Source organism: Carassius carassius, chromosome 32, assembly GCF_963082965.1.
Source record: "Carassius carassius chromosome 32, fCarCar2.1, whole genome shotgun sequence".
NCBI classification, from domain to species: Eukaryota; Metazoa; Chordata; class Actinopteri; order Cypriniformes; family Cyprinidae; genus Carassius; species Carassius carassius.
In genome coordinates, this window is record NC_081786.1 from 8,220,920 (window position 1) to 8,244,973 (window position 24,054).

At 37.9% G+C, this 24,054-nt stretch overlaps 1 protein-coding gene across 1 annotated transcript; it reads left to right on the top strand.

Annotated features, from left to right (window-relative positions):
- Window positions 1-874: 874 nt before the first annotated feature.
- Window positions 875-19,319, top strand: setd3 (SET domain containing 3, actin histidine methyltransferase). Its single transcript, XM_059520119.1, has 13 exons — window positions 875-1,005; window positions 2,510-2,637; window positions 3,605-3,697; window positions 4,614-4,762; window positions 5,461-5,533; window positions 6,076-6,332; window positions 11,839-11,897; window positions 12,853-12,967; window positions 13,841-13,915; window positions 14,738-14,904; window positions 15,981-16,066; window positions 16,614-16,774; window positions 18,688-19,319. The coding sequence occupies exons 2-13, from the start codon at window positions 2,535-2,537 to the stop codon at window positions 19,150-19,152; spliced, it is 1,803 nt and encodes a 600-aa protein (XP_059376102.1). The 5' UTR covers window positions 875-1,005; window positions 2,510-2,534; the 3' UTR covers window positions 19,153-19,319.
- The last annotated feature ends 4,735 nt before the right edge of the window (window positions 19,320-24,054 follow it).

Below are 24,054 nucleotides of genomic sequence, written 5' to 3' on the forward strand. Positions count from 1 at the left end.
GATTTAAAATAAAACCGAATCCTTCTCTTTGTATAGTCTCATTTCCTTTTTGAATTGTATAAAATGAGCAGCAGAAAAAAGGGCAGAGTCTGCCATCTACTGGAGGTTTGCTGGAGTTTCAGTAATGTTAACGCATTGAATGACTTGAGTTTTTGTCTTTTCCAGCAAATGATCAGAGAAATTGTGTTTAGCCTTCCGAATATGTTATTTCCCAACCATAGAAGGTCAAACTAAATTTTGTATGAGCTTAATTCATTCTATACGAGGTAATTTACGTAAAAATGTTTTCCTACATGCTCACAATTTGTATAAAGAAAAAAAAAAAAAAAAAGTATATATATATATATATATAAATGTATGAAGTAAAAGAGATAAGTGGAATAAAAATACGAATTGTCGATTTATTACATTATTAACTATTATTAAACAGATTATAAATCACATTAAAGCACATTATAAATTATAAATGGTTTACAACAATGTTATAGCTATGCGTTACGTATTACATGTTGTTGCTGTGATTGACAGTTTCCTCCGCGAATCTCGTTGCGCAGACTTTATCCTTTTATGGTCACTTTATGAACCCAAAGTAAACTTCCAATCACAAGGCACACAAGCCTTTTCTGTTTGTGTAGACAAACCAACCTTGTAAATCTGACCGTACGGATCTACTACTCTCGCGACCAGTAAAGTCACTGCAAACGGGTACCGCCTTAACGCGAACCAATAGATGCGTACAGTTTAGCGACATTAAATATATTTACACTTTAACCAATCATCTCACACGTATGCAGTTACGCGTGGAACATTACCTAATTACAATGCGCTTCTGTACAAGTTTAAGGCGGGAGAAACGGAACAATGGGCCAATCCGCTTTTTGAAAATTGTAATAGGGCGTGGCTTTGCCTCTGAAGTAAGTTAGGTTTTACCAGCAGAGCGACTAGCTGTAGCTGAAGAGGATTGTATTCCAGGTTGACAGGAGGATCCGTGCAGTCAATTGGAAGGTACTTTTTCTGTTCAGTCTGATTAAATAATGTTTTCAAACGTGCACGAGGTGTTTATGATAGTCAACATCATATAATAAGCCACATCCCTTCAAATACGTCGCAGATGTACGCTATAAAGCGTTTGTAATACAACAAATTGCGAAATACAAGCATGCTTGTTATTAACGCATTGACTGTGTCTCAAAATATTGTGAGCAGCCTACCTAGGCAGCATATCTGGTCGTCGCAGGCGTACTTAAAGCGTCCAGTACGCTCCCCAAAATGTTGTTGAACGTTTAAAATGCTGTATGAACGTTTCAAATGTGTCTGTGATGCCCTAAAATGATATTAATGCAGTCAACTAACCAGGTTTTAAGACACTTGGCCCATTGACGGACAGATAGATGAATGGATGGATATAACGTTACATATGAATGAATGAATGAATGAATGAATGAATGAATGAATTGTATGTTTCTTAATGCATTTGGATAATTCATGATCTCTAGACCCCCCAGTGTTTAAAATGAAGACTGACATGCAGTGCAATAGTGTGTAATGTGAAGCAGGTGATCTACTGGTGGGTTTGAATGAATGCATTGGGCCAAGCTGAGTTATTTTAAGGCATCAATTTGCTTCTATCATTATCTAATATACTGATCTCGTATTTTGATTTTAATATGTACAGTTTATGTGGTTTGTTGTATGTCTTTTGCTATCTAATGGTGTCAGCCATTGCTGCTTGTTCTTTTGTGGTTTCGATCTTAAGTAGCTTACTTTTAAGTGTTTCAATCCAATTTGCAGTTTTGGGCCCATCATTGTTTAGTAAACAGTTGGCTTGGGGTATTTGATGGACATATCCATTGTCGAAATATTGGCGGCTTATGTATTCTTCTCCGAGAAACAGCATTTTAAATAAATAAAATAGTCCAAATCATGTTTTTTCTAAAAAAGCTTTCAAGACATATGGTTAACTATATGCTGTTGTGCGTTGCCCAAATTTGTACAGTTAGAGCAGCCAGACCGTTTTTGAAATATGGGAACAGCTGCCATAGGAGTCGTTATTTAATTTAACAGCATGGAAGTTTTATGTTAATGACACAAGTTTGTAGTATTTGATGAGTTTCATGTAAGCCACATGTTCAGTGTTTACAAGGAAGTACCTGATTTAGTGCCCTTTGGGTCACTGTAGCCATCCATATAATCCCTCACAGAGACCATTAACCTTTCTTGGCAGTAATTCTAGATTATTTGGACGTGAAACGTTCATATTTCTACCATTTTGTTATGAATATACTGTACCTAATCCACTGGACCTAAATATTTATAAGAGGTGTAAAGTCAGTACTTCGCAGACTATTGGCTCATTTATTGTACAGCCTTTTTGGGTTGCATGAAGCTGATATGAAACCTGGTCATGTTGTATCTTGAATTTTGCTAAAAAATGTACTGTAATTAAATATAATCACATTTAATTTGTTTTTTTTTTCATTTTCTTGCTTTCAACTTGCTATTATTACAGCCATCCTCTCTCCCAGACCAGCAAGATGGGTAAAAAGAGCCGAGTGAAGACCCAGAAATCAGGGACCGGGGCCACAGCTGCGGTTTCTCCGAAAGAGATGATGAATTTAATCTCTGAACTGCTGCAGAGTGAGTATAAAGCATTCTTTATGGCTGCATTCTTGTTCTAATATACTGTTGGATGAATTACTCTCATGAGGAACAAAACTGTGCATCACTGATACACAAAAGGCTTTTGTAATTATCTCATAATCCCATTATATGATTGTTATAATATTTGTTATAAAGTATTTTGGCAAAAAAAGTATGCAGCTGGATACTGAAAATTCAGCCTCTTTAGTTAGAATGGTTTCTTTATGTATAAGAAAATCTATTTAGTATTTAATAATCTGAAGCTTTTATCCGAATGGTGCTCAAGGGTATGGTGGTATTTCATGGAATCATTTGGTTATGAGTCCAAATTTGTAGCGACTGTGTCGAACAGCTCTTCGAATTTGTGTGTCTCATTTTAGGGAGGACATGCACTTCAAAAATGAAAAATTTGCCGAAAAGTAGTTTTTTTGTTGAGAAATTTAGCATTACATCGCTTGATCACCAATGGATCCTCTGCGGTGAATGGGTGCCGTCAGAATCCAAGTTCAAACAGCTGATAAAAACATAATAATCTGCAAAAAGTGTGTATTTGTAAGAAAAATATCCATTTCATTCATTCATTCATTTAATTTCATTTCACAAGATGTTAATTGATGGATTGGAGTCATGTGGATTACTTGTAGGTTGCTTTTTTTTTTTAGCTGTTAGTTATTCTGATGGCACCCATTCACTACACAGGATCCGTTAGTGAGCACGTGATCCGATTAATGCAAAATTTCTCTGAATCTGTTCTGATTCTGATGTAGAAATAAACTCATCTACATCTTTGATGGCCTGAGTAACTTTTCAGCAAACATTCATTTATTTTTGGTGAACCATTTCTTTATCATGGCGGAATAAGCTGTTTCCCCTATAGTCAATCATTGTGTTTTGTTAATCTGAGGGTAAGTGATTGTTAAATATAAACTTACTGGAATGCTTTTCTTTTCTTTTCCCTATTCAGAGTGTAGCAGCGCTGCTCCCTCTCCTGGGAAAGAGTGGGAGGAATATGTTCAGATCCGAGCTCTGGTGGAGAAGATCCGTAAGAAACAGAAAGGTACACAGTTGCTTCTTATTAATATGATTTAGCAGTTTTAAAGCTTTTACTTAGCATGGTTTGCCTCGTGATTTGCCATTGGCCATTTTTAAGGAGTTAAGTATTAAACTGTCCTAGTTTCTAGAATAAAGAGGCTGGGAAAAAAGCGGATGGTGTGGAGCACCCAGATGCAAAATGAATTCTGTCATTTACTTGTGCTTATGACTTTTTTTTTTCTGGGTAAATGATACATTTTCCAGAATGTTTTTGAAGATCTTTTCCCACACAATGCAAGTGAATAGAGAAGGTCCTGTAAATCTTCAGACCTGTCAAAAAAGAACAATAAAAGTCATCAATATGGCTCATGAACTTTTTTTTCGATTCTTTTCAAGCCAAATGAAAGCTTGGCCATTTGTTTTTGGCCTGTTGATTTTGCTATTAAAAATGTTTCGGAACAACTTAAGGGTGAATAAATTGCTTTTTTTGGTTCTTTTAAGAGAAACATAAGAATATGAGAAGTTAGCACAGAAGATGGTATGTTACACATTTCTTTATCTGATAGGATGACTAATATGCTCATACACAGTAAGCTATTGTACTGTGGCAGACACAGAAATATATTCGGTTACAGTGATGTTATGACTTGAGTGAGATCCGATCACATTATTTAATAAAATACTCAGTGGGAGTCTCAGAGATGTGCATTAGAACACATAAATATCCATTAGAATAAATGTTAGACAGCACATTATGCAGCAGGATATACAAGAGTAATAGGTAGCACTGTCTAGGTCCACTTGTGTGGTTTTACAGTAACATTATACAGTAGAGTTCCGTTGAATAATGGAAATCATTACAGAGAAAACTTCTCACGCTGATGTTCAGTATACATACAATAGCTAAATCAGCTTATGTTGGGATTGTATTATTTCCTCAGGGGTGTCAGTATCATTCGAGGGAACTAGGGAGGACTTTTTCTCCGAGCTGATGGCCTGGGCTGCAGAATGCGGGGCTTCTTGTGACTGTTTTGAGATCTCCAACTTCGCAGATGAAGGATATGGCCTGAAGGCTGCCAGAGATATCAAGGTTGGTTTCTTTCTCGGCTAGCCCTGGGATCGTTTGATGGTAAAATGGATAAAAGTCTGTTTTAGTTAGACTTTTAGATTATTTTAGTTATATGGTATGTCGGATACATCTTGGTTTATTGTTTTTATAAGTTCTGTTCCTGCAGTGCCTTTGTCTCTAAATGGGCTGTTCCTAGCCAAAATAAGCTGCAGTATGAACCAGATCTCATGCTGGTACTCTTTCTGGCATTAAACACTTGTGTATTATCAAGATTCAGTCCGTTGTGTGACATGCTGGCTTTTTGTGCCACCTACACCTACAGCAACTCATCTTATATATTGGTTGTAGATACAGGAGATGGTAATTATTTGTGTGGTCCTTCTTGATGGTCAGTGACCAAGTGGTAATTACAGTTGTGTATATGTATTTGTCATAGCTGTTTTCACCATCGTCCTTGTTAATGCTTTAGAAGGGAAAAACAAAGAGGTTATTGATCACTGCACATCTTTACCTTCAGACTTGATTGAGTCAATGTTCAGATGGTTTTGAATGGCTGCTACAGTTATCTTCTTTGACGTTTTCAGTTGCTTTTGCTAACTGCTAGTTATAAAATGCATTTTTTAGATGCCATTTAAAAAAATTGTAATTTGAATGTGTCCCGTAAGGACTAGCCCTGTAATTAAACAAAATTTGTATGTAAAGTTTTCTGTCCATTTTAGGGAGAGGAGCTGTTCCTGTGGATCCCTCGAAAAATGCTGATGACTGTAGAATCTGCCAAGAACTCTGTCCTTGGTGAGTTTGCATAGTTGTAGCAATGTCAGTCTTTTACCTCAAACTCTGACAATGGCATGTCACATCTCTCCCACAGAGCAAAAGGAGACAACATTTATATAAAATGTTACTTTATTGTTCTAGGAATGTTAAATACAACTTTTAGCTCTGTTGACAGCATCTGTGACATGTTGATTACCACAGACAATTTATTAGACTTTTTAATTTTTAATTTTTTAATGTTTTGTTTTCAGCTTTATTTAAATTACTAAAAAATTATTTTTGATAGTTTTAGTTAATAACACTGGTTTCTTAACTGTCTGCACAATGGTATATTTTGAAAATGGTACCAACTGTACAATGGCTTACATGACCTGATACGAACTCCTTTAATTCTGTGGTTCCTGGTTGCAGTCTTAGGCTTTCAAACATAACGAAGCTTTCAGCTCAATTACACAGGTCCAAATCAAAACCTAGTGTGATAGCAAAAGTAAAAAGCACCGTAGTTGTGTCTAGAAAACGTTAAAGAAGACTTCATTCCTAAATTCACCTTTTATTCACAGGGCCGCTGTACAGTCAGGACCGGATCCTTCAGGCCATGGGCAATGTGACTCTGGCTCTACACTTGCTGTGTGAACGGGCCAATCCCAGCTCACCTTGGCTGCCCTACATCAAGACCCTGCCTGCTGATTATGACACACCCCTGTACTTTGAAGAGGAGGAAGTGCGCCACCTGCTGGCTACACAAGCCATACAGGACGTACTCAGTCAATACAAAAACACAGCGCGGCAGTATGCCTACTTCTACAAAGTCATCCATGTAAGTCACACAGATTCTCTCTTAATTGTTGCCGTATATGTACCGAACCTTCTTCAGTAGACTCATAGAGCTGCGCTCATATGTATGGCAGTTTTGATGGGTGTGCCAGTGCGGTGACTGATATGCCTATCTGTGTCTCATACATGGACTTGCAACCGTTTGAGTGCAGGGCTCTTATAGCAATCAGCGCCACAACTTATTCAGACTCTCTAGCCACATGAATAGCTGTCCTTTACACTGCTGTCTGCTGAGGTGAGGAAATCCAGTTTTAAAAGGATCCCTGCCATTGAAGGCACATTGGAGATGGGTAAAAGGAGCTTTATAATGCCCTCTTGCACCCAATTTCAGGGCCCCTGATAAGCTGCCATTGACATGGCTCAGAGATGGTGCCACAGTGGCAATCTTTGGCCAGCAGGGGGAGATGTTTACCCCTTAATGTAGTGTTCAAAGCAAAACATAAATGTGCATGAATTAGTTTACATGCACATGCAAAATTGTTAGATTATGGTGTTAGAAAAGACTGATGCCAAATGTTTTTTTGCTCTGTTTTAATAAGGAACAATAGAAATGTACTTTTAGACTATAATATCTTCTTGTCAATTCAAAAGACATCTGCTTGTTTCCACAATTCAAACTAAACTGTAATCAGAAATATTGAGTTTTGTTCTTAAATAAGTCCAGTGAAATATCTGCTTAATATTCAGTGGTAGCCTAACCTCTTTTAAGTTTTCAAACACATGTTCTTTTCACTTTGGTTACAAAAGGTCCATTATATGACCATAAAATGTAATTTCAGTGTTTTGATGAAAATCTTAAATATGCAGATTGAATGACACATTGAGCTGGCAGTTCGTTTCAATGGGACCGTAATCTGTCCAATAAATTTTATCCCATTTCTTGGACCTCCTCTTGGCTATTAAGGATGCAATAATATGCTCTTCCAGTCCTCCACAATTTTCATTCAAAATCTCTGCCGGTACATTTGGTTTCTTTCATTAGATGACTGTCAATTAGGGAAAAGAAACTAATATTTCACATTACTGTCAAGATAAGGCATCAAATATTCATGCAAATAGTTAATGTATTTGTCATTTTGTCTGCAAATCTGCTGACATTTTCTTTATTAAATGTTTTCTAGTTTATAAAAGGGGGTTGGAGTGTAATTAGGAGCAGTATTATTGTTCCTCGCACTCTGTTAATAACTTTAATTCAGTGTATTTATAACGTTTTCAATACTGTGACTGAGACGAATAACAGGAAACACAATAAACCGGAATATATGCATCTGTTACTTTAAGCTGTTGGCATCAGTCATTAAAAGTTGATCAATTTGCATATGCAGTGAACGTTTTATTGTCCATTAGGTGGCAGAAGTGAGTTAAGCTTCTAAAGATGCTAGTCTAAATGAACCGCTACTTCCTATGAAATGGACTTGGTTAAAGTTTGTATTGCTAAAATAAAGCTGGAGGACCTTATGAGTTATTGGTGTAATGAATTACACACTGGTCGCACTTTTTAATGAACAAAGATTCATTCTGCGTGGATTTGAGTAGGAATACAGAGTAAAATGAACATGTAACTTTTTTTTTTTGTTGTTGTTGCACATCTAAAGCTCTGTATTTTTTTTTCTAGAGAGGTTCAGTTGAGGGGGAGGGTTGTCTTGCTGGTCCTTTGGTGAGTGTCCTGTCCGCTCCTCTCCTCTCCTCTCGGCTCTTCAGGTTGGGAGCCAGTGTCACTGTAATGACTACTGTCAATGTCAGCCTCTCTTCTGAGGCGGCCGCAGATGACCGGGCTGGAAAATTAGCTTGTCGCATTGGCTTTGAATTGAATTGACCTGATTGTACCTTCCACACATGACTGACAACCCCATACCCCCCCCAGCCCCTCCCCTTTGCTGCTTTATCTGGTCCCTGCCTCCCCCCTCCTCCCGGCTTCTCCTCGGGAAGAACTGAGAAAGCAAGGCCCTTCACCTGCTGGAATTGAGGAGCTTTTTATATATATATTTGCCTGCGTGAAGAGGGATATGCTGTTGTCAATGCCAGGTGCCCTCCGAGGAGTATCAGAGCACCTCCCGCGTCCGTGGGCGACCAATGATAGCCAAGCTTTCCTCGCTAGGGCTGGATGTGTGCGTGTGTGTGGGGGAAGTGAACCTCATAAGGTGACCCCAGAATGCAGCGAATGCAAAGTAACCTTGGTGTGCTGCATCTGCCGCTGTTGATGAGAAATGAATAGTGTCCCAGTGGTATGCTCTCATTCCACCCCCTCTCTCTGCACCTGGGAAGATATCTGTCTGACCTTCCTGATGCAGCTCGGAAAATGAGGGAGAGTTTGCGACGTTGAACGACGACGTCCGTTTCATAATTTTTATGTACAAAGTCGAATGTTGAAACAGTCGACGTAACGGAAGTAAGCCTAAAATCAATCCCGTTTGAACCTCAGCATGCATACGGATGACGAGCTCTCTAATGTCGGCCAGTGCGGCGGATGGGGTGCTTGGGGATCTTGTCTCCAGAAAGACTTCCTGGAGGCCACCGGCCAATTAGCCGCGTTTCCCGCCGTCCTCGTTAAGGAGAGCAGGCGCTCGTGGTGGGAGCTTTTGTTTTCTAATTGATTTACAGGGCCGTTCCCCCCTCGTCTCTCTTTGAGCCGCGGTGCCATTGTGGCACATGATGAATTACCTCTCTCTGGTGATGCTAATGCATCACAAGCTGAACCTGCAGCGGTGCAGCTGCCCTTTATCTCCAAAAACTACACCTCATCAAATGTGCCGTCTAAAACTCCCTCTGTTTCCTCTCGAACTACCTCTGTATGTGCACACACCCTACATTTTTCCAGACTAGAGGTCTTATCCTAACCCACAGTGCTCTGAGGGATAGGCAGACCTCTTCATGGCCTTTCTGCAGCCAAGTTTGCCCTTCCCCCTGAGGTTTATCACTCTGTTCAACTAATTATTGCCTTAATTGAATCTATTAAGGTACTCGGGCACTCGAGTATTCAGCTCTCAGATGGCTATCATTAATGACACTTTAACCCCTTTTCAGGTGGCCTATAATGGTTACCGATGCTCAAAGATGTTTTTTTCCTGTCTTTGTGTAGCTGGCCTCAGCACATCTTCCTACAGGAAGTTTGGAGAAAAAATTTGAGGCTCTCTGGAGATTTGCCCTATTACTTCCGTCAAAACCTGTAATATGCCCCCCCCCCATCCTTACATGAACCACTTCCCTTCATCTGCAGCGTGAGGCTCAAACCAAGTCACTGAATTCTTACTCGTTTGCTTTACCCAATGCTTATCTTTTAATGGTTGTCCATCATCCTACATGAGCGCTGCTACCAAGTCAGCCTGTTGCCAGAATTGGGGTTAAAATGAAAGGAAGTGGACAGGCTTTGCTCTGTTATTATATCGTGCTTTATGAATTCACAGCTGAACTGTAGACCTTCATCCACCTGAGTGTGTTAGACCTTTACTTGGTTGCTCACAGTGGAGGCAGCTGAAGTACAAGTTTCTATGCTCTGCTGTAGGGCTACAACAATGTCAAAACTGGACTGTACTCTACCGAAACACTGAGTCCCAGGAAAAGATATAATGTGGCCACATGGCATCACTGTTTTCACCCCATATGTGTGGGTTCTAGAGCAGAGAGAGGGAATACAGGGCAAAAATTAGCATCAGGGAAGTTGATTAATAGGGAGAGAGACGTGGAAGGTAAAAGTTAACCACTACTTCTGAGCGCTTGCATTTCATGCTTCTATTCCTCAGTTTGCAAACTTAATGGTGCAACTTGGTTGACAGAAGGAGTTTGTGCCCCCTTTCCAGTAAGGGAAAGTAAGTCTCTGAGACATCTGTGAAGGAGCACATTACTTGGAAACCTTCACATTGTTTGAAAGGATCATTCAAAAAAAAAACAAAAAAAAAACTTTTTCTTGTTGTCATTCCGAACCTGTATGACTTTTTTTTTGTCATGGAACACAAAAGATGTTTTGCAGTGTTCATTCTGATCTTTTCCAAACAACGAAAGCTTGTAGCATGAATTTAAAAGGACCACAAAAGAAGTCTTCTTATGTCATGCAATGATGAGAAACATTAGGTTACAATTTATATTACTATTGACTGATTTTCTTTTTTCTTTTTCTTTTTTTGTACCGTTCAAGCTTAATAAGTCTCGATTGGTTACTGCAGGGACCCCCACCCCCTTTTGTATATATAATATATATGTGTGTGTGTGTGTGTGTGTGTATGTATGTGTGTGTGTATATATATATATATATATATATATATATATGTATATGTATATGTATATGTATATGTGTGTGTGTGTGTGTATGTATGTATATGTATGAGTGTGTTAATATTTTAATAATTTAACAAAATGTTCACATTTACGGTTCTTTGTTTTGGTTAATAAAATATTTCATTTTGTTTCATTTTAAAAAAAAAACTATTATTATTTTTAATCATTTAATTATCAGCTTGGTCAAGCCATGGTCAGACGTTTGCAATTTGAGTATTTCATTTTCAAACATATGTTGGATGTTGATTTAACATTTACTGTAACAGTTTATAATTGTTGAACAGAATCTTTAAAAAACAGCATCTTACAGTTGAAAACTCTCATATTGCAGTTTTTTTTTATTATTAAGGAAGTTATTTCAGATCTGTAAGTGATTTGTCATTTGAAGTCTGCCAAGTTCACTTTTTCTTTTATGTTGTTTTGGTTCCAGTGTCTGTTGGGCAATTTTATCACTCGTTCTGTGTGATGGACTGATCACCTGAGTCGTGATTATGATATTCGAGCACAAGCTTTTTGATGTATTGTGTTATATACATATCAGCACCATTACGGTTTGCACGGTACCTCATTGTGCAGTACAGTGCTTCATTTCACAGGACAAACGCCACACACACAGCCGTGAGAGCACCTGTGGGGGAAAAGAATATCCTTCACTCTCAGCTTCATACCTACGTCTATTTTTATGGCTCATTTTGCATGTTCAGGAGGGTGCTACGGGCCGGCTGAATTAGACCCTGGCATTCTTTGCTCCCTACTTTTTTTTTTTCTTCCACGGGATTGTAGGGTTTTTTTTTTTTTTTTTTTTCTCCATGACACCCGCTGCAAATGAGCCCTTGGAGGGAGCGAGTCTGTGGCTTTAAATGTAGATTTCTGTGGCACCAGTGGCTCTCTGTCACACAAATTGATGAAGCAGATTTATGACGGCTGCTGGGCACAACAAATTAAGTTGACAGTGATGTATGGGGGGCTAATGCCACCATGATCCTTGCATAGCACCACTGGACGCTCTCTGCCTGGCTACACTCTTGTTAGGATCTGTTAGGGAGCCACATAATGAAATTCCACTGACTGATTTGTGTTTTTTTTTTTTTTTTCTTGCTCTCTCTTTCTTTCCTCCTTTCTCCGTCTACCTCCATATCTCCTTCTGTCTTGTCCTTTACTCTCTTTTCTCCTTTTCCTTCCCTCCACTCTCTGTGTTCTTCATCTTCAATTCCCAGACTCATCCGAACGCCAGCAAACTGCCCTTGAAAGATGCTTTTACCTTTGACGACTACAGGTTGGTTGAAATGTCCTACCATATTAAAAAAGTGGAACTTCTCTTCCCTGCTGAGGTTCAAAAAAAGAAAAGAGAAGGAAGACGAGCCGTAGGTTGGTTGTAGGGCTACGCAATGGCCTTTAAAAATGAGGCGTTTGTTCTCATTGTTCTTTCATTAGCACCAAATTATCTGTGAAGGAATAATTTATCATTGGTCCCCTTTCATCTTCAGATTGTTGAATATGATGCAAGTCTGTGCTCCCGTTGGGTAATGTGTGAAGAGACTGGAATAGCGTCTTGTCACAGCTAATGTTGTCTTCGGTGGACTTCATGAAGTTTCCTTTAATAAATTATGTCCAGATTATTTAGACTGGATAAGACCCTTTTTTTTTTCAGAACCAATCAGATCTAAGGTCATTCTATTGCCTAAATATGCAGACTATTAAAGCAGCTATTTTCTGTACTTATAAAAAATAAAAAAAAATAATAATAATTTCTCCGAAATTCACTTGTAATGTAATAAGATAGTTTTATGACAATTTTCAACCCTTGCTTTGGCTTTAAGAATTAAACAAGCCATTTTTACTCCTTACATTTAATAATTGTAATATGCAAATAAATGAAATGTATCATTTGCTGAACATTCTAGTTAATAGATGTTGAGGGTGTTGATGTAATGCCATGTGGATTTGAATGATCTGTTTTTGCAGATTAGTGTCTATATTTTCTGGGTGGACTGGGAAGGGAATTTTGTTTTGGGTGTACATTAGACTCATGAAGATTTCAAAAGAGCAACAGAAATCCTGTTTTCCATTATATTTCCCTTTAACATCTTCAGAAATTTTAGTAGATCAAATGCAAAGACAATACTTTGAAATGATCCAGAAATGATCCATTATTTCAACCAGTTTTTTGTCTGTTACAAATATTGAATCAGTTCTGAATGTGTAATGAAGCAATGCTATTTGTATATCAGGTGGGCAGTGTCCTCTGTGATGACCCGTCAGAACCAGATTCCCACAGCAGATGGAAGTCGGGTCACACTGGCCCTCATCCCTCTCTGGGACATGTGTAACCATACCAATGGCCTGGTGAGTTTGCAGCGCTGCTTCAAAATGAATACCAAGCTCCCCATCAAAAATAATTTATTGCAACCAATTCAGTTTAACCATTCTTCTATAAATTCCTGCATGACATGGATGTTTACAGCGCTTTCACTTGTACTGCAGTCTTGGAAGTACAGAAAAAAAAAGAAAAAATTACTTTTAAGGAATGCAAGAGCATCTAATGTGATTTTTTTTCGGTAGATTATGCCATCATCCCAAGGGATCTTTTGTATTTATTTGGATAATTTGTCTTTGATTGCGCTTTATAGCTCTTGCCACCGAGCAATATATCGCCTCTGTTCATATGATTCTGTAATGCACTTATATCCTAAAACAAAGTTTTATTTCCAATTATCATGTGCATTGAAATTCACGGTCATTAAAATGTGTAATGAAATGGGTTTTCTGGTAATCCCATGGTTAAGGTTTAATAAAAACATATTGTATGTGTTGCAGCGGTGTTTTTCGGACAATTTACTCAGTTTATTTGATTTAGTTGCTTTCTGAAGATTTTAAGAGATTTAATAGTGAAGGATTGTATTTGTTAGTGTTATTTTAATAGGTTGACACTATAACTTTGAATAAGTGGCGTTTATTTGTTGGATTTGCCCTGTTGTTTTGATTTATTTATTCACAGAAATATTTCATAAACTAAACTTGTAGTTGTAATCCTTAAATGTTTATAATTGCCATTTTAATGTGCTAATTATATTTTTAATTTTATGTTAAAGTAACAAAAAAGTTTGGGCTGACCGGGCTGAAGTTTGGGGTGTCCCAAATGTTTCAATCACTCATCTTGTAAAATATACCTCAGGCGTATAAGTTCCTCAAATATGAACAAAACCTGCTCTGTTCTAGATTACTACTGGCTACAATCTAGAGGATGACCGATGCGAATGTGTGGCTCTCAAAGACTACAAAGAGGGTGAACAGGTGAGACTTACAGCACTAGCACAGCAGCTCAACCATCTTAAGATCACAATTAGGGTAGCAGAATATCTCCAACATAATCAGCATGTGGATTTCGTGCTATGCTCTGTCCACCTAATGCACTTGTACATTTTCAATTTCTATTCGCGCATTTTCACCTCAGTGCTATTGCTGTATGCTTGTGCTTCTGTGATGCATTTATCAGCCAGTGGCCATTGTGGAGGCCTGGGGGTAATATCAGAGTGGAGGCATTCAGATCCAGCCATGGGGAGAGCGGATATGCGGGGCACACAGGGACAGGCCAGGTATACACCCTCAGCCCCCCATCTCCAGAATGTGAATTATTTGATAAGATTCGCAGAGACAGCCAGTGGAAGAAGAAAGAGAGTGCGGGGGCCGGTGTGTGGGACTCGGACAAGTGTTGGGGGGAGTAGGGGGGGGGGGCGTTTCTGGAGCGTTGCTCCGTTCAGAGCTGTTTGATCCCTGATTCCTGCTGCTGATTTTGCACTCAATGTGGAGAGGCTGAGATCAGAATTGAACTGTGCTTTTCTCACCCCCTCTCTTTCTCTCCAGCACTATGTTTTATCTCTCTCTTTCACACACTCTTTGCACGGCACTATCTGTAAATGTTGCGGATGTACTGTTTAGCGGAAGACGTGACCAGTAGTATGGGAAGGAAGTTTTCAGGGCTAAATTGCCACTGGATAATATCACATCCGTTCCCATAGACCTGGTTATCCATGAGTCCATGAAATAAAGGGCAGTGTATTACTGTAGTAATGTGTCGTAGTTATGCCAAAGGTTTTCCGGTTTCTCTACCCTCAGATCTACATATTCTATGGTACAAGATCCAATGCAGAGTTTGTGATCCACAATGGTTTCTTCTTTGAGGACAACGCACATGACCGCGTGAAGATTAAGCTGGGTGTGAGCAAGAGCGAGCGTTTGTATGCCATGAAGGCCGAGGTTCTGGCTCGTGCTGGGATTCCTGCGTGAGTATCCTGTACAGGAATGACAAACCACATGAAGCACGTCGAGTCAGATGTCTGTTTTTCTTTTGTAGCTTTTCTTTTTTTTTCTTCTTTATTTCTGTAGTGTTCAGTCAAGTTTGAACCAATTAGACCTCATAATCTTTATTGTTTTAATTTATGTTTTGCTTATAATAACAATGACAAAGAGCCGCTCTTCATAGCACTACTTGAGCTACAATGTCCTCAATAATTATTTGCTTTAGATAAGGCATGAAAATGTGTCATCATATGATTATAACCAAGTGAATAGGAAGTTTGAATAGCCATGTAATAATAACTTTACTTGGAGAACCGCTATATGATTTAAAAAAAAGAAATAATAATTTTTTGTTATTTTATTATTTTATTTTTAGTATTATTATTGATCGATAGATGATATCGATTTTATTTATTTTGTAATGTATATTGTATTTGTTTTTAGAGGGTGACAGTAATTCTGGAGGGGGGTTCACATGTAATTTGTTTTTTCTTTTTCTCTGTAGCTGTTATCTTTAATGTGTAAGGTTTTCTCAAGTTAACATCCCTTTCAATCCCCCCAGTAGAGTCATACTGCTGCAGGAATCATCATCCAGGTGTAACAGAATTACAGTGCTGTAATACCTCTTCTGTTGTGGCATAATACTCTCAGTGAATTTTCTGTCACACAGATCAATATCCTTTAAGTCTCCAAAACAAAATCCACATAGGCCAATATGAAATTACCTTTTGATTCAGGTCATAGCCGAGATGCTCCTTTTCATCCCACTCTAAGTCAGACAGGAAGAGGCCATAGATATGCTCCAGTAATTAAACGGTAAATTATAAATGATTGAGCGTGTTTTTAAAAATGCATCAAGTTCAGTGGCCTCTCATCGCTTCAGATCAATCAGTTGTCATGCGACGGGGAGCAGCGCCGTGGTCTTGTGCAGGCAGGAGGCTTCCATTAGCACCTGCCTGTTCCGCTGGAGTTAATTGGGGTTTAATTTGAGAGAAGTGGGGGGGGAGTCTGTTGAAGTAACACCCTGTTTTGAACCCTCTCCGGTTCTTCTGCACCTCAGGTCCAGTGTCTTTGCCCTGCACTGCAGCGAGCCGCCCATATCGTCTCAGCTCCTGGCCTTCCTGCGTGTCTTCTGCATGACTGAAGGTAAGAATCTTTGTTTGTCCCGATACCTTGACGTCTGGCACTAAGGTACACCTGTGGGCCATAAAACAGGAAATGAGATGCCATATTTCATATCACATTCTTACATTAAACTAGTCAGGACAACAAAGCCTAAACAAGTGTCCCTCGGGTGTCTAATTGGTCAAGACAGTGCAGCAGATGTGTGGAAGGACTGATCCAGAGTGAGTGAAATATTAATAAGCATCTATGTAGGAGAAGTTTTTGTCATAAATCCCATAAAGCAAGGCCATGTCCTCTGGCAAGACCTCTTAAGTCTGAGCTGATACATTATTCAGAATTTTTATGTAAATTTTTAAACGAAGCGAAGCCCCTGTGCTGGGGGCTTCTATTTTACTAGTGTGACAGAATTCAGCGGTGTGCACGAGCAAAGTACTCGTTCGGCAAGCCCTTTCATCTCGTTAGCAGCCGTGTAATCATACCTTACATAATCGCCGCAGATCAGACCTGCTGGCTCACTAGCATGGCAGATTACTCCCTTAAGCAGAGAGGTGTGCATTTCTGATTGCAGAGGAACTCAGGGACTACCTGGTGGGCGATCACGCTATCAACAAGATCTTCACCCTGGGCAATGCTGAATTCCCTGTCAGCTGGGAGAACGAAATCAAGTTGTGGACCTTCCTGGAAACACGGGCTGCGCTGCTTCTCAAAACCTACAAGACCACCTCAGAGGTGCTGGAATAATGGCAAACAATCTTTGAACTTTCACACAGATTTTATAAAACCTCTTTTGAGGTTTAAAAGTTTAGTTGCAATGGGACAAAGGTAGCAACATTCTTTTATTTGCTGCTCAAGTAATATTTTTATTATTATTTTAAAAACAGCTGTGCTGCTTAATATCTTTTGGGGTTTTTAGACAATTAAAGTTCAAAAGAACAGCATGTATTTGAAAAAGAAATATATATTTTTTTTAACATAAATGCATTTACCCATCTAAATGAGGACATTGCATAGACTTCTATTGTTTTTACATATAAAAACATTAAACATTTTGCAACTTTAATTAAACATTTTGCAACTTTACCATAATCGTAACAAAAGAGTCCCACTTTTTTTTCTGTGAATACAAAATATGCTATATAGTTCTGTACACACAGTCAAACCAGAAATTATTCAGACACCAGATATGTATTTTTTTATTTTTGTTTTTACTAGTGGGTGCAGGACAATTTAGTTCATTTATGTAAGTGAGGATAAAATAAAACAAAGGAAACAATGACATATTATATACAAAAATTCTTCATTCAGAGGACTACCAGTAAAATTGCTAAAAATTTGTGACCAAAAATTATTCAGACACTTTGAACTGACCATGTTTTTCTTAAAGGGTTATTCCACCCCAAAATGAAAATTTTGTCATCAATCACTTACCCACATGTCGTTCCAAACCCGTAAAAGCTCTGTTTGTCTTCAGAACACAATTAAAGATATTTTGTTTTGAGACTGTCCCATAGATTGCCAAGTAAATAACAGTGTCAAGGTCCATAAAAGGTATGGAGTGGAGTTGGCAGTTGGAATATTCTGACGACGACTTTTCATCCCTTTTTATGGACCTTGACACTGTTATTTACTTGGCAGTCAATGGGACAGTCTCAAGCCTCCAGGTTTTCCAGGTTCCAGGTTTTCATCCAAAATATCAAGTGAAATTTGAAAGTGTTTTTCAAAGATGAATAAAGCTTTTATGGGTTTGGAACGACATGGGGGTAAGTGATTAATGACACTATTTTCATTTTAGGGTGGAGTATCCCTTTAAGTGTTTTTCTTTCATTGGTAATGCAAACTTTTTAGACCACAGACTGAACATAATGTACCATTGCTTGGTGATTGGTTGACATAAATTGGTTTTATATAATTGTGTACTTAAATTTAACAGCTGACAGCTATTCAACCTAATTCATTACATACCTTTCTATAGAAGTTATCTGACATTAGCAAGATGAATTTGTCCTGACACAGTTTAACTCGGAAGTTCCTGTTGTATTTCATTGCCGTTTGCTAAACTATAGCTAATAAAGTGTGATAATGTGAGAAATGTTATAATGAAGGGGTCTGAATAAATTTTTGGTTTGACTGTATATACACGCACTCAAAAATAAGTTTTTGTTCACATAATATGAGTGTATACTGTTTATTTATGTGTATATATAAATACACACTCATACAGTATATATTTTGAAAAGATTTACATTTGTAATTTTATATAATTCATATTATATATAATTTATTTAATATTCAAACATTATTATTTTTTCTTAAATATATACAGGCATGTGTGTTTTCATAGGTAATAAATATACACCGTACACACACCTATATTATGTAAACAAAAACGTTAATTTTGGATGCGATTAATCGCGATTAATCATTTGACAGCACTAAATATGTGTATGAATAGCATATTCTATATTCATGCATATTATATTTGTGCATGCACACTTTGCGTATTTGTATGAAAACATTGAGCCAAAATGTGGAATTTAGAATGAAACTTTGTTTCTTAAAACAGTAACTGCAGATAGTTTTGTCAAACTGGTTTTGTTATCAAGCCATTTTTTGTTTAAAATCTCTGTTGTTGTGATGTTCAGGAGGACCGCTCCATGCTGGAGAAGCCTGACCTGTCCCTGCACTCCCGCACTGCTATAAAGCTACGGCTGGCAGAGAAAGAGATTCTCGAGCGTGCAGTGTCCTGCGGTCGAGCCAAGCGCCTGCACTTCCAGAAGCAGCTAGATGAAGGAGCCCCGCTGCCTCTGTACGAAGAAAGCGACATCGCCCTTTTGGAGAATGCAGATGCTAAACTCCCCATAATCCTGCGCAAATTGGAAGAAGACGACGAGCGTGTTCAGGAGGAGATGAACCTGGCTCAAATCAAGCCGGACGCTTCCTGCCTGGACTCCTCCAAGACGCCCGTTCTTAATGGCCAGTGTAAAGATCTCAATGGTACTCAAGAGGATCCTCCAGGAGGTGATGCGTTGGGGAAAGAGAGTAAGGTTGAGAAGCAAGACCCGAGTACCATACGAACTGAAGGTGAATCAAAAGATGGTGACAAATAGTCATAACCAGCGTACAGTGGCAATCTTAGTTCCTGCTATTTATTTATTTTCGTTTAAGAGACTCACAAATAGGAGCAAAAGCTTTCTAAACTAAAGTAGTGGATTTCAGTTTAATCATTTTTTTGTTTTGTTTATTAAATGCTATGAGCTAGCTCCAGCTATAAGAAGCCTGTTGTTTGTTTTGATTTTATTTTGTTGGAGTTTTTATCAGTGCCAGATTTGGTTTCTTTTGTATTAGCTTCGCTCGTTCTGCCAATTAAAGGTAGTAACAAGGTGAGGAAGTAACCAATCAGATTGACTCCCATCTAGATGAAGGCTTTCTCGGACTTAACTAAATGAAAGAAAAAAATATATGACTTTAACATGGTAACGTTGCCAAGGATGTTTCTGTTTAGTCATCTAAAATGCTGACTGGGAATTTTACTTCTCTTTAACCAGCCGTTGCTGTAGATCATGCCAGTAATGTGCTTTACGTTTAGTGCTGCCTGACAATCATTACTCTTATGTTCTGACATCGATCTGTAAAGAGATCATCACTGCCTCGCTGCACGCTAGTTACTTTACTCGCATAAAAAGTAAGGTTACTGAAAGACGTCAGTCCCAAAAAAGTATCGATTTTCATGCACTTCAGAGAACAGTAAGTGCATTCTCAGAGTGAGCGTTAGTTTTGGTTTTTGGTGACCATGCTCTGAATGTAATTCAAGGTTTGTGTGTTAAAGCTATACTCTCTATTTTTTTTTTTTTTAATCCTTCTATGCTTATGAAACACTTTGCAGTTAAAGGACATTGAGACTATGATCTCTGAGGACTAACTTCTCTCATACAGTATGTGATCTTTGGGAAATCTATTTTTGTTTTCCTTATTTTTATGCAAGTATTCTCTGCACCACCAAAATGTTCTCTCGCATTCGTCATGCAACTGTTTTGGTCCTCTTTAAGCCATAACAAATGTCATTTAGTTGGATTGCAGATACAGAAACACTGATCCAGGATGAAGATGTGCATCACCCACAAGGTCAGCTTTTAAATAACAAAACATTGGGGACTATTAATTAAAGAAATATTTCACCCAAAAATGAGAAATCTGCCATTATTTACTCACCCTAATGTTGCTACAGATATCTCTATTGTTATAAATTTATTTAGCACTGTAGTCTAAGTCTTTTAAAAGCTATATGATACAGTTTGGTCAGTTATTTACCCAAAGCTTAGCAATTATTTACTGATAATCTTGCGTCTCTTTCTCATACGAAACTATCATATGACTTTGAATATAGATTTTTTTGTTTTTAAAAAAAGCTTTTCAGCACAGCTTTTGGTCAATACGAACTGTCAAAGAGATGCATAATAATTATTCATATAATAATATTTTATAAAGAAATAACATAATATATAGGGAATAATATGAGGATAGGTAAATAATTAACATTTTTCGGTGAAATAATTATTCATTTCTAGAGCTGTGTTCCTCTACCCAGTCAAGTAATGACTTATATTAGGTGATGAGAAATTAATCAAAATATCAGAATACGCCCCAAATGTTTTGTTATACTTTTGAAGTTGTGTACATGGAAATGGAAGTGACATTTTAGTTCAAGTGTTCTGCCCAACTAAACAGCACTGTTCAATATACTGTTTAGAATGGTTTATGATGTTGAAAGATGATGAGTGTATGGAAGCCTGTCACTTGTTCTTGCTGCTTCTGTATATAGATTTATAGCTTTGGAAAGCTAACAGCTTTAATACACTTATTCTCAAATCTTTAATGTGATCTAGCCATACAGAAAATACACAGTGGATTGCACTGACTCCCAGTATTTCAGTACAACTGTATAGGTAAGAACCATTAGAGTCTGCCTACAATGACAAGTCCAAGATTAAAGTTCTGTGCATTTTTCACCTGAATCAAATAAGGTGGAGTGCTTTTCTTCAAATCTTTGACCTGTCTATCTGTCTTTAAGAGGGCCTTTTTAAAAAAAATAAAAAAAATCCCCATTAGGAGACGTAAGGGCACTCGTCCATTGTCCTTTCATTCTTCGTTTCATTTGCAGGGAGAAAAAAAAAGGTTTTATTTAATGTATTTTTTCATTCTTTGCCCCCCAAGCCCCATTACAAATTTATAAAAGAAACATTATCTTGAATCATTTAATTCGGGGCAATTAAATTTTGAAATTCCACATTCATTATTCATTGGCTTCAAGATAAAACCCCTTTAATCCTTGAATAGATTATTATAATGGGCTATAGTGTGGGCAGTGGTAAACTCGTGCAGCCCTGCACATGTCCGGTATTGTTAGTATTCCTCATGTCAGGGCTGAGAGCAGGAGTGCATGGAGCTCCCTTTGGCCTGGGACCATGCCACCAAAGTAATTCTGCCTATGAATAATAAACAGCGCTTCTATTAATATAGAATGCCGTCAGACGGAGGATCCATTGTCATGCAAGTATTTACCAATACATGTGCTGTACTTGAGAGAGGGGGGCTATCTTCGAAGGTTGCGGGGTCACATTTCCATGCACGTTAAGTGGTCGAGTTCCTAACCACTGTGCTCTTAGAAATAAATGTTCCATAAAGGGATTTTCAGCTCGCTTCCATACAAGTTGTATGGGTCTTTAGAAAACCATCTACAATGTGATCCAGAACCTGAGACTGTTAGTGGAAGTTGGTTTTGCATTTTAACAAAATTTGCATTTGTTGAAATAAACTTACGAATGTATTTGGTTTGTTTCTCTTTTTGCTTTATAGGGACAATAACACTCTAGCTGCATTAACTCCACAAGTTTGTGTAAAATCAGATGATAATGTTCTCCATTATTTAAAAATGATCCAAAGAGCATATTGTGCTTCAATGCAAGATAGAAGAACTAACTGTCTGTACAAAGTGTCACGATTTTACTTTCTTTTAAACTATATTTCTAGGTATAAATGCTAAAAAGCAGCCTTAGACTTTTGTTCTTTTGGCGATTCATAGTACCCGTGAGTGCTTCAGTTATTCAATGAGATGTAGAATAACTAAAATATAACTATAATATTCCAAAAAATAAAAACTTTAAATCTCAGAAATATCTATTTAGTAACTCAACCAATATTCAGCAAACATGTATTTTGAGAAGAAAGGTTTATTTATTTATTTATTTATTTTTGTCATAGGTCTCGAGTCCATCCTGTCATATATTCATGGTCTTGATTTTACTTGACTGTCCAGCTTAACCTACTCGGGTCTTGAAATGTAATGGAGCGTGTCTCCATTACAACACTGTCTTCAAACAACCAGTGAACCTTTTATTTTTTTTTAAAGATGCCCCTTCAGTTTTAGATTCTGTCTTATGCCTCTCACCACGTAATGCAAAGTGGGAAAGCGGTCTTGTGAATGCTTTCTGCTTGTATTCAGATCTGTCTTTTAAGCTATTCAGGTCTTCTGATGCTGACCCAGTGTCTGCGTGTTGAGAAGAGCATCTTTGCATTTAGTTCACACATTGTCTGCCTTGAATCGAGGATTTTTGGTATCTTGTACTTTTCTACCCATGGGAAGACCCTCTTTGTATTTTAACCGCTAAGCAACCCTTGCAAACAGTTTGGTGTATGAGACATTATGTGGTCGGAAACGGTCTCCAGTTGAGGCAAAGGCCTCGCAGGTGAGAGAAAGCAATTTTGTTCTTGTATGAGAATACTTCAGCATGCATGACTTCCGGTCTGTGGTTTCTCAACTTGGGTTTAGTTAAAATGACACATGGCTGGAAAGTGTTAACGGTCATATTTATAAAGTGCCCTTGAACAATCACAGAGAAACTGTCTAGTGTTCTCCCACCCTTTAAAGTGATCAGTGTTATGTTTTCTTCTGAAGTGAAGTGTAACTTAATGTAGTAGCTGTGGCTTCCTCTGTCCATGCTACCCTTTGTATGTCAAACAAGTGTGTGTTTATATATATATGAGGGTTTTAGGGCGGCAGTGTTTATATTGTCTTAGTAATTTTTATAGATGCAGCTCAATTTAAATGTCTAATGTCTGTTGCCCCCCAGCAACACATCTACCTACTTTGAAGTACGAGCTTCGTTTTTCAAGTGTCTGAACTCTATATTACAGGCCACTTCAGAGATAAGGGTGACAGCTTTAACGTCAACATAACTCTGTTCACAAAAGCAGTTGGGAAAGGACTTGATTTTATCTAATGGGAATTTATTTTTATTTTTTTTAATACGTTGAATAATAAGAGGACTGGGTGATTTTAGCAGAAAAGGTGCTAAAACAAATTTTTGCATTATGATAAATTTATTTTTATTTTTTAAGCTTACTAATAAATTCACAGTTCACTGTTAGAATATAATGTATATTAAAGTCACCAAATAAAAATTTGCATTTTTGTGGCATTTATTATCATGTATTTAAAAAATATATATATAAAAATAGTATGGCTAAATAGTCTGCCTTGGCAGGATTGTTGTTCCTTACCTAAACCACACCAATTGAACCAATTGCTTTGCTTATTTAAAGTTATCTGTGCACGTTACTTAGTTTTAATTGAAAATTGACCTTTAACATTAGTATTTCTTTGAAAAACTGAAAAATTTATCTGAAAAAACACTTGAGGCTAAGATGACTGCCAAAGCATTCTTTCCTTTGAGCAAGTGTGCCCTTAAAGCAGAAGTGGTTCTCGTAATGGAAGTAGCTATTCATAATTGACGAGGAAGGACTGAAGGTCTGGGGAAGAGCCATCAGGACTGGTCTGGTGTGACCAGCCCACACCACTTACGACCTCTGCTCTTTATGGAACTGACATGTGGATGGAAGAGCGGTTGAGTTCATGAAGAAAAGTGTGATGAATATTTGGTGGTGGGTATGCACTTATTTTCTTAAGTGACGTAGTTTCGATGCTTCCACTTGCTGAAGCCCTGAATATGCTG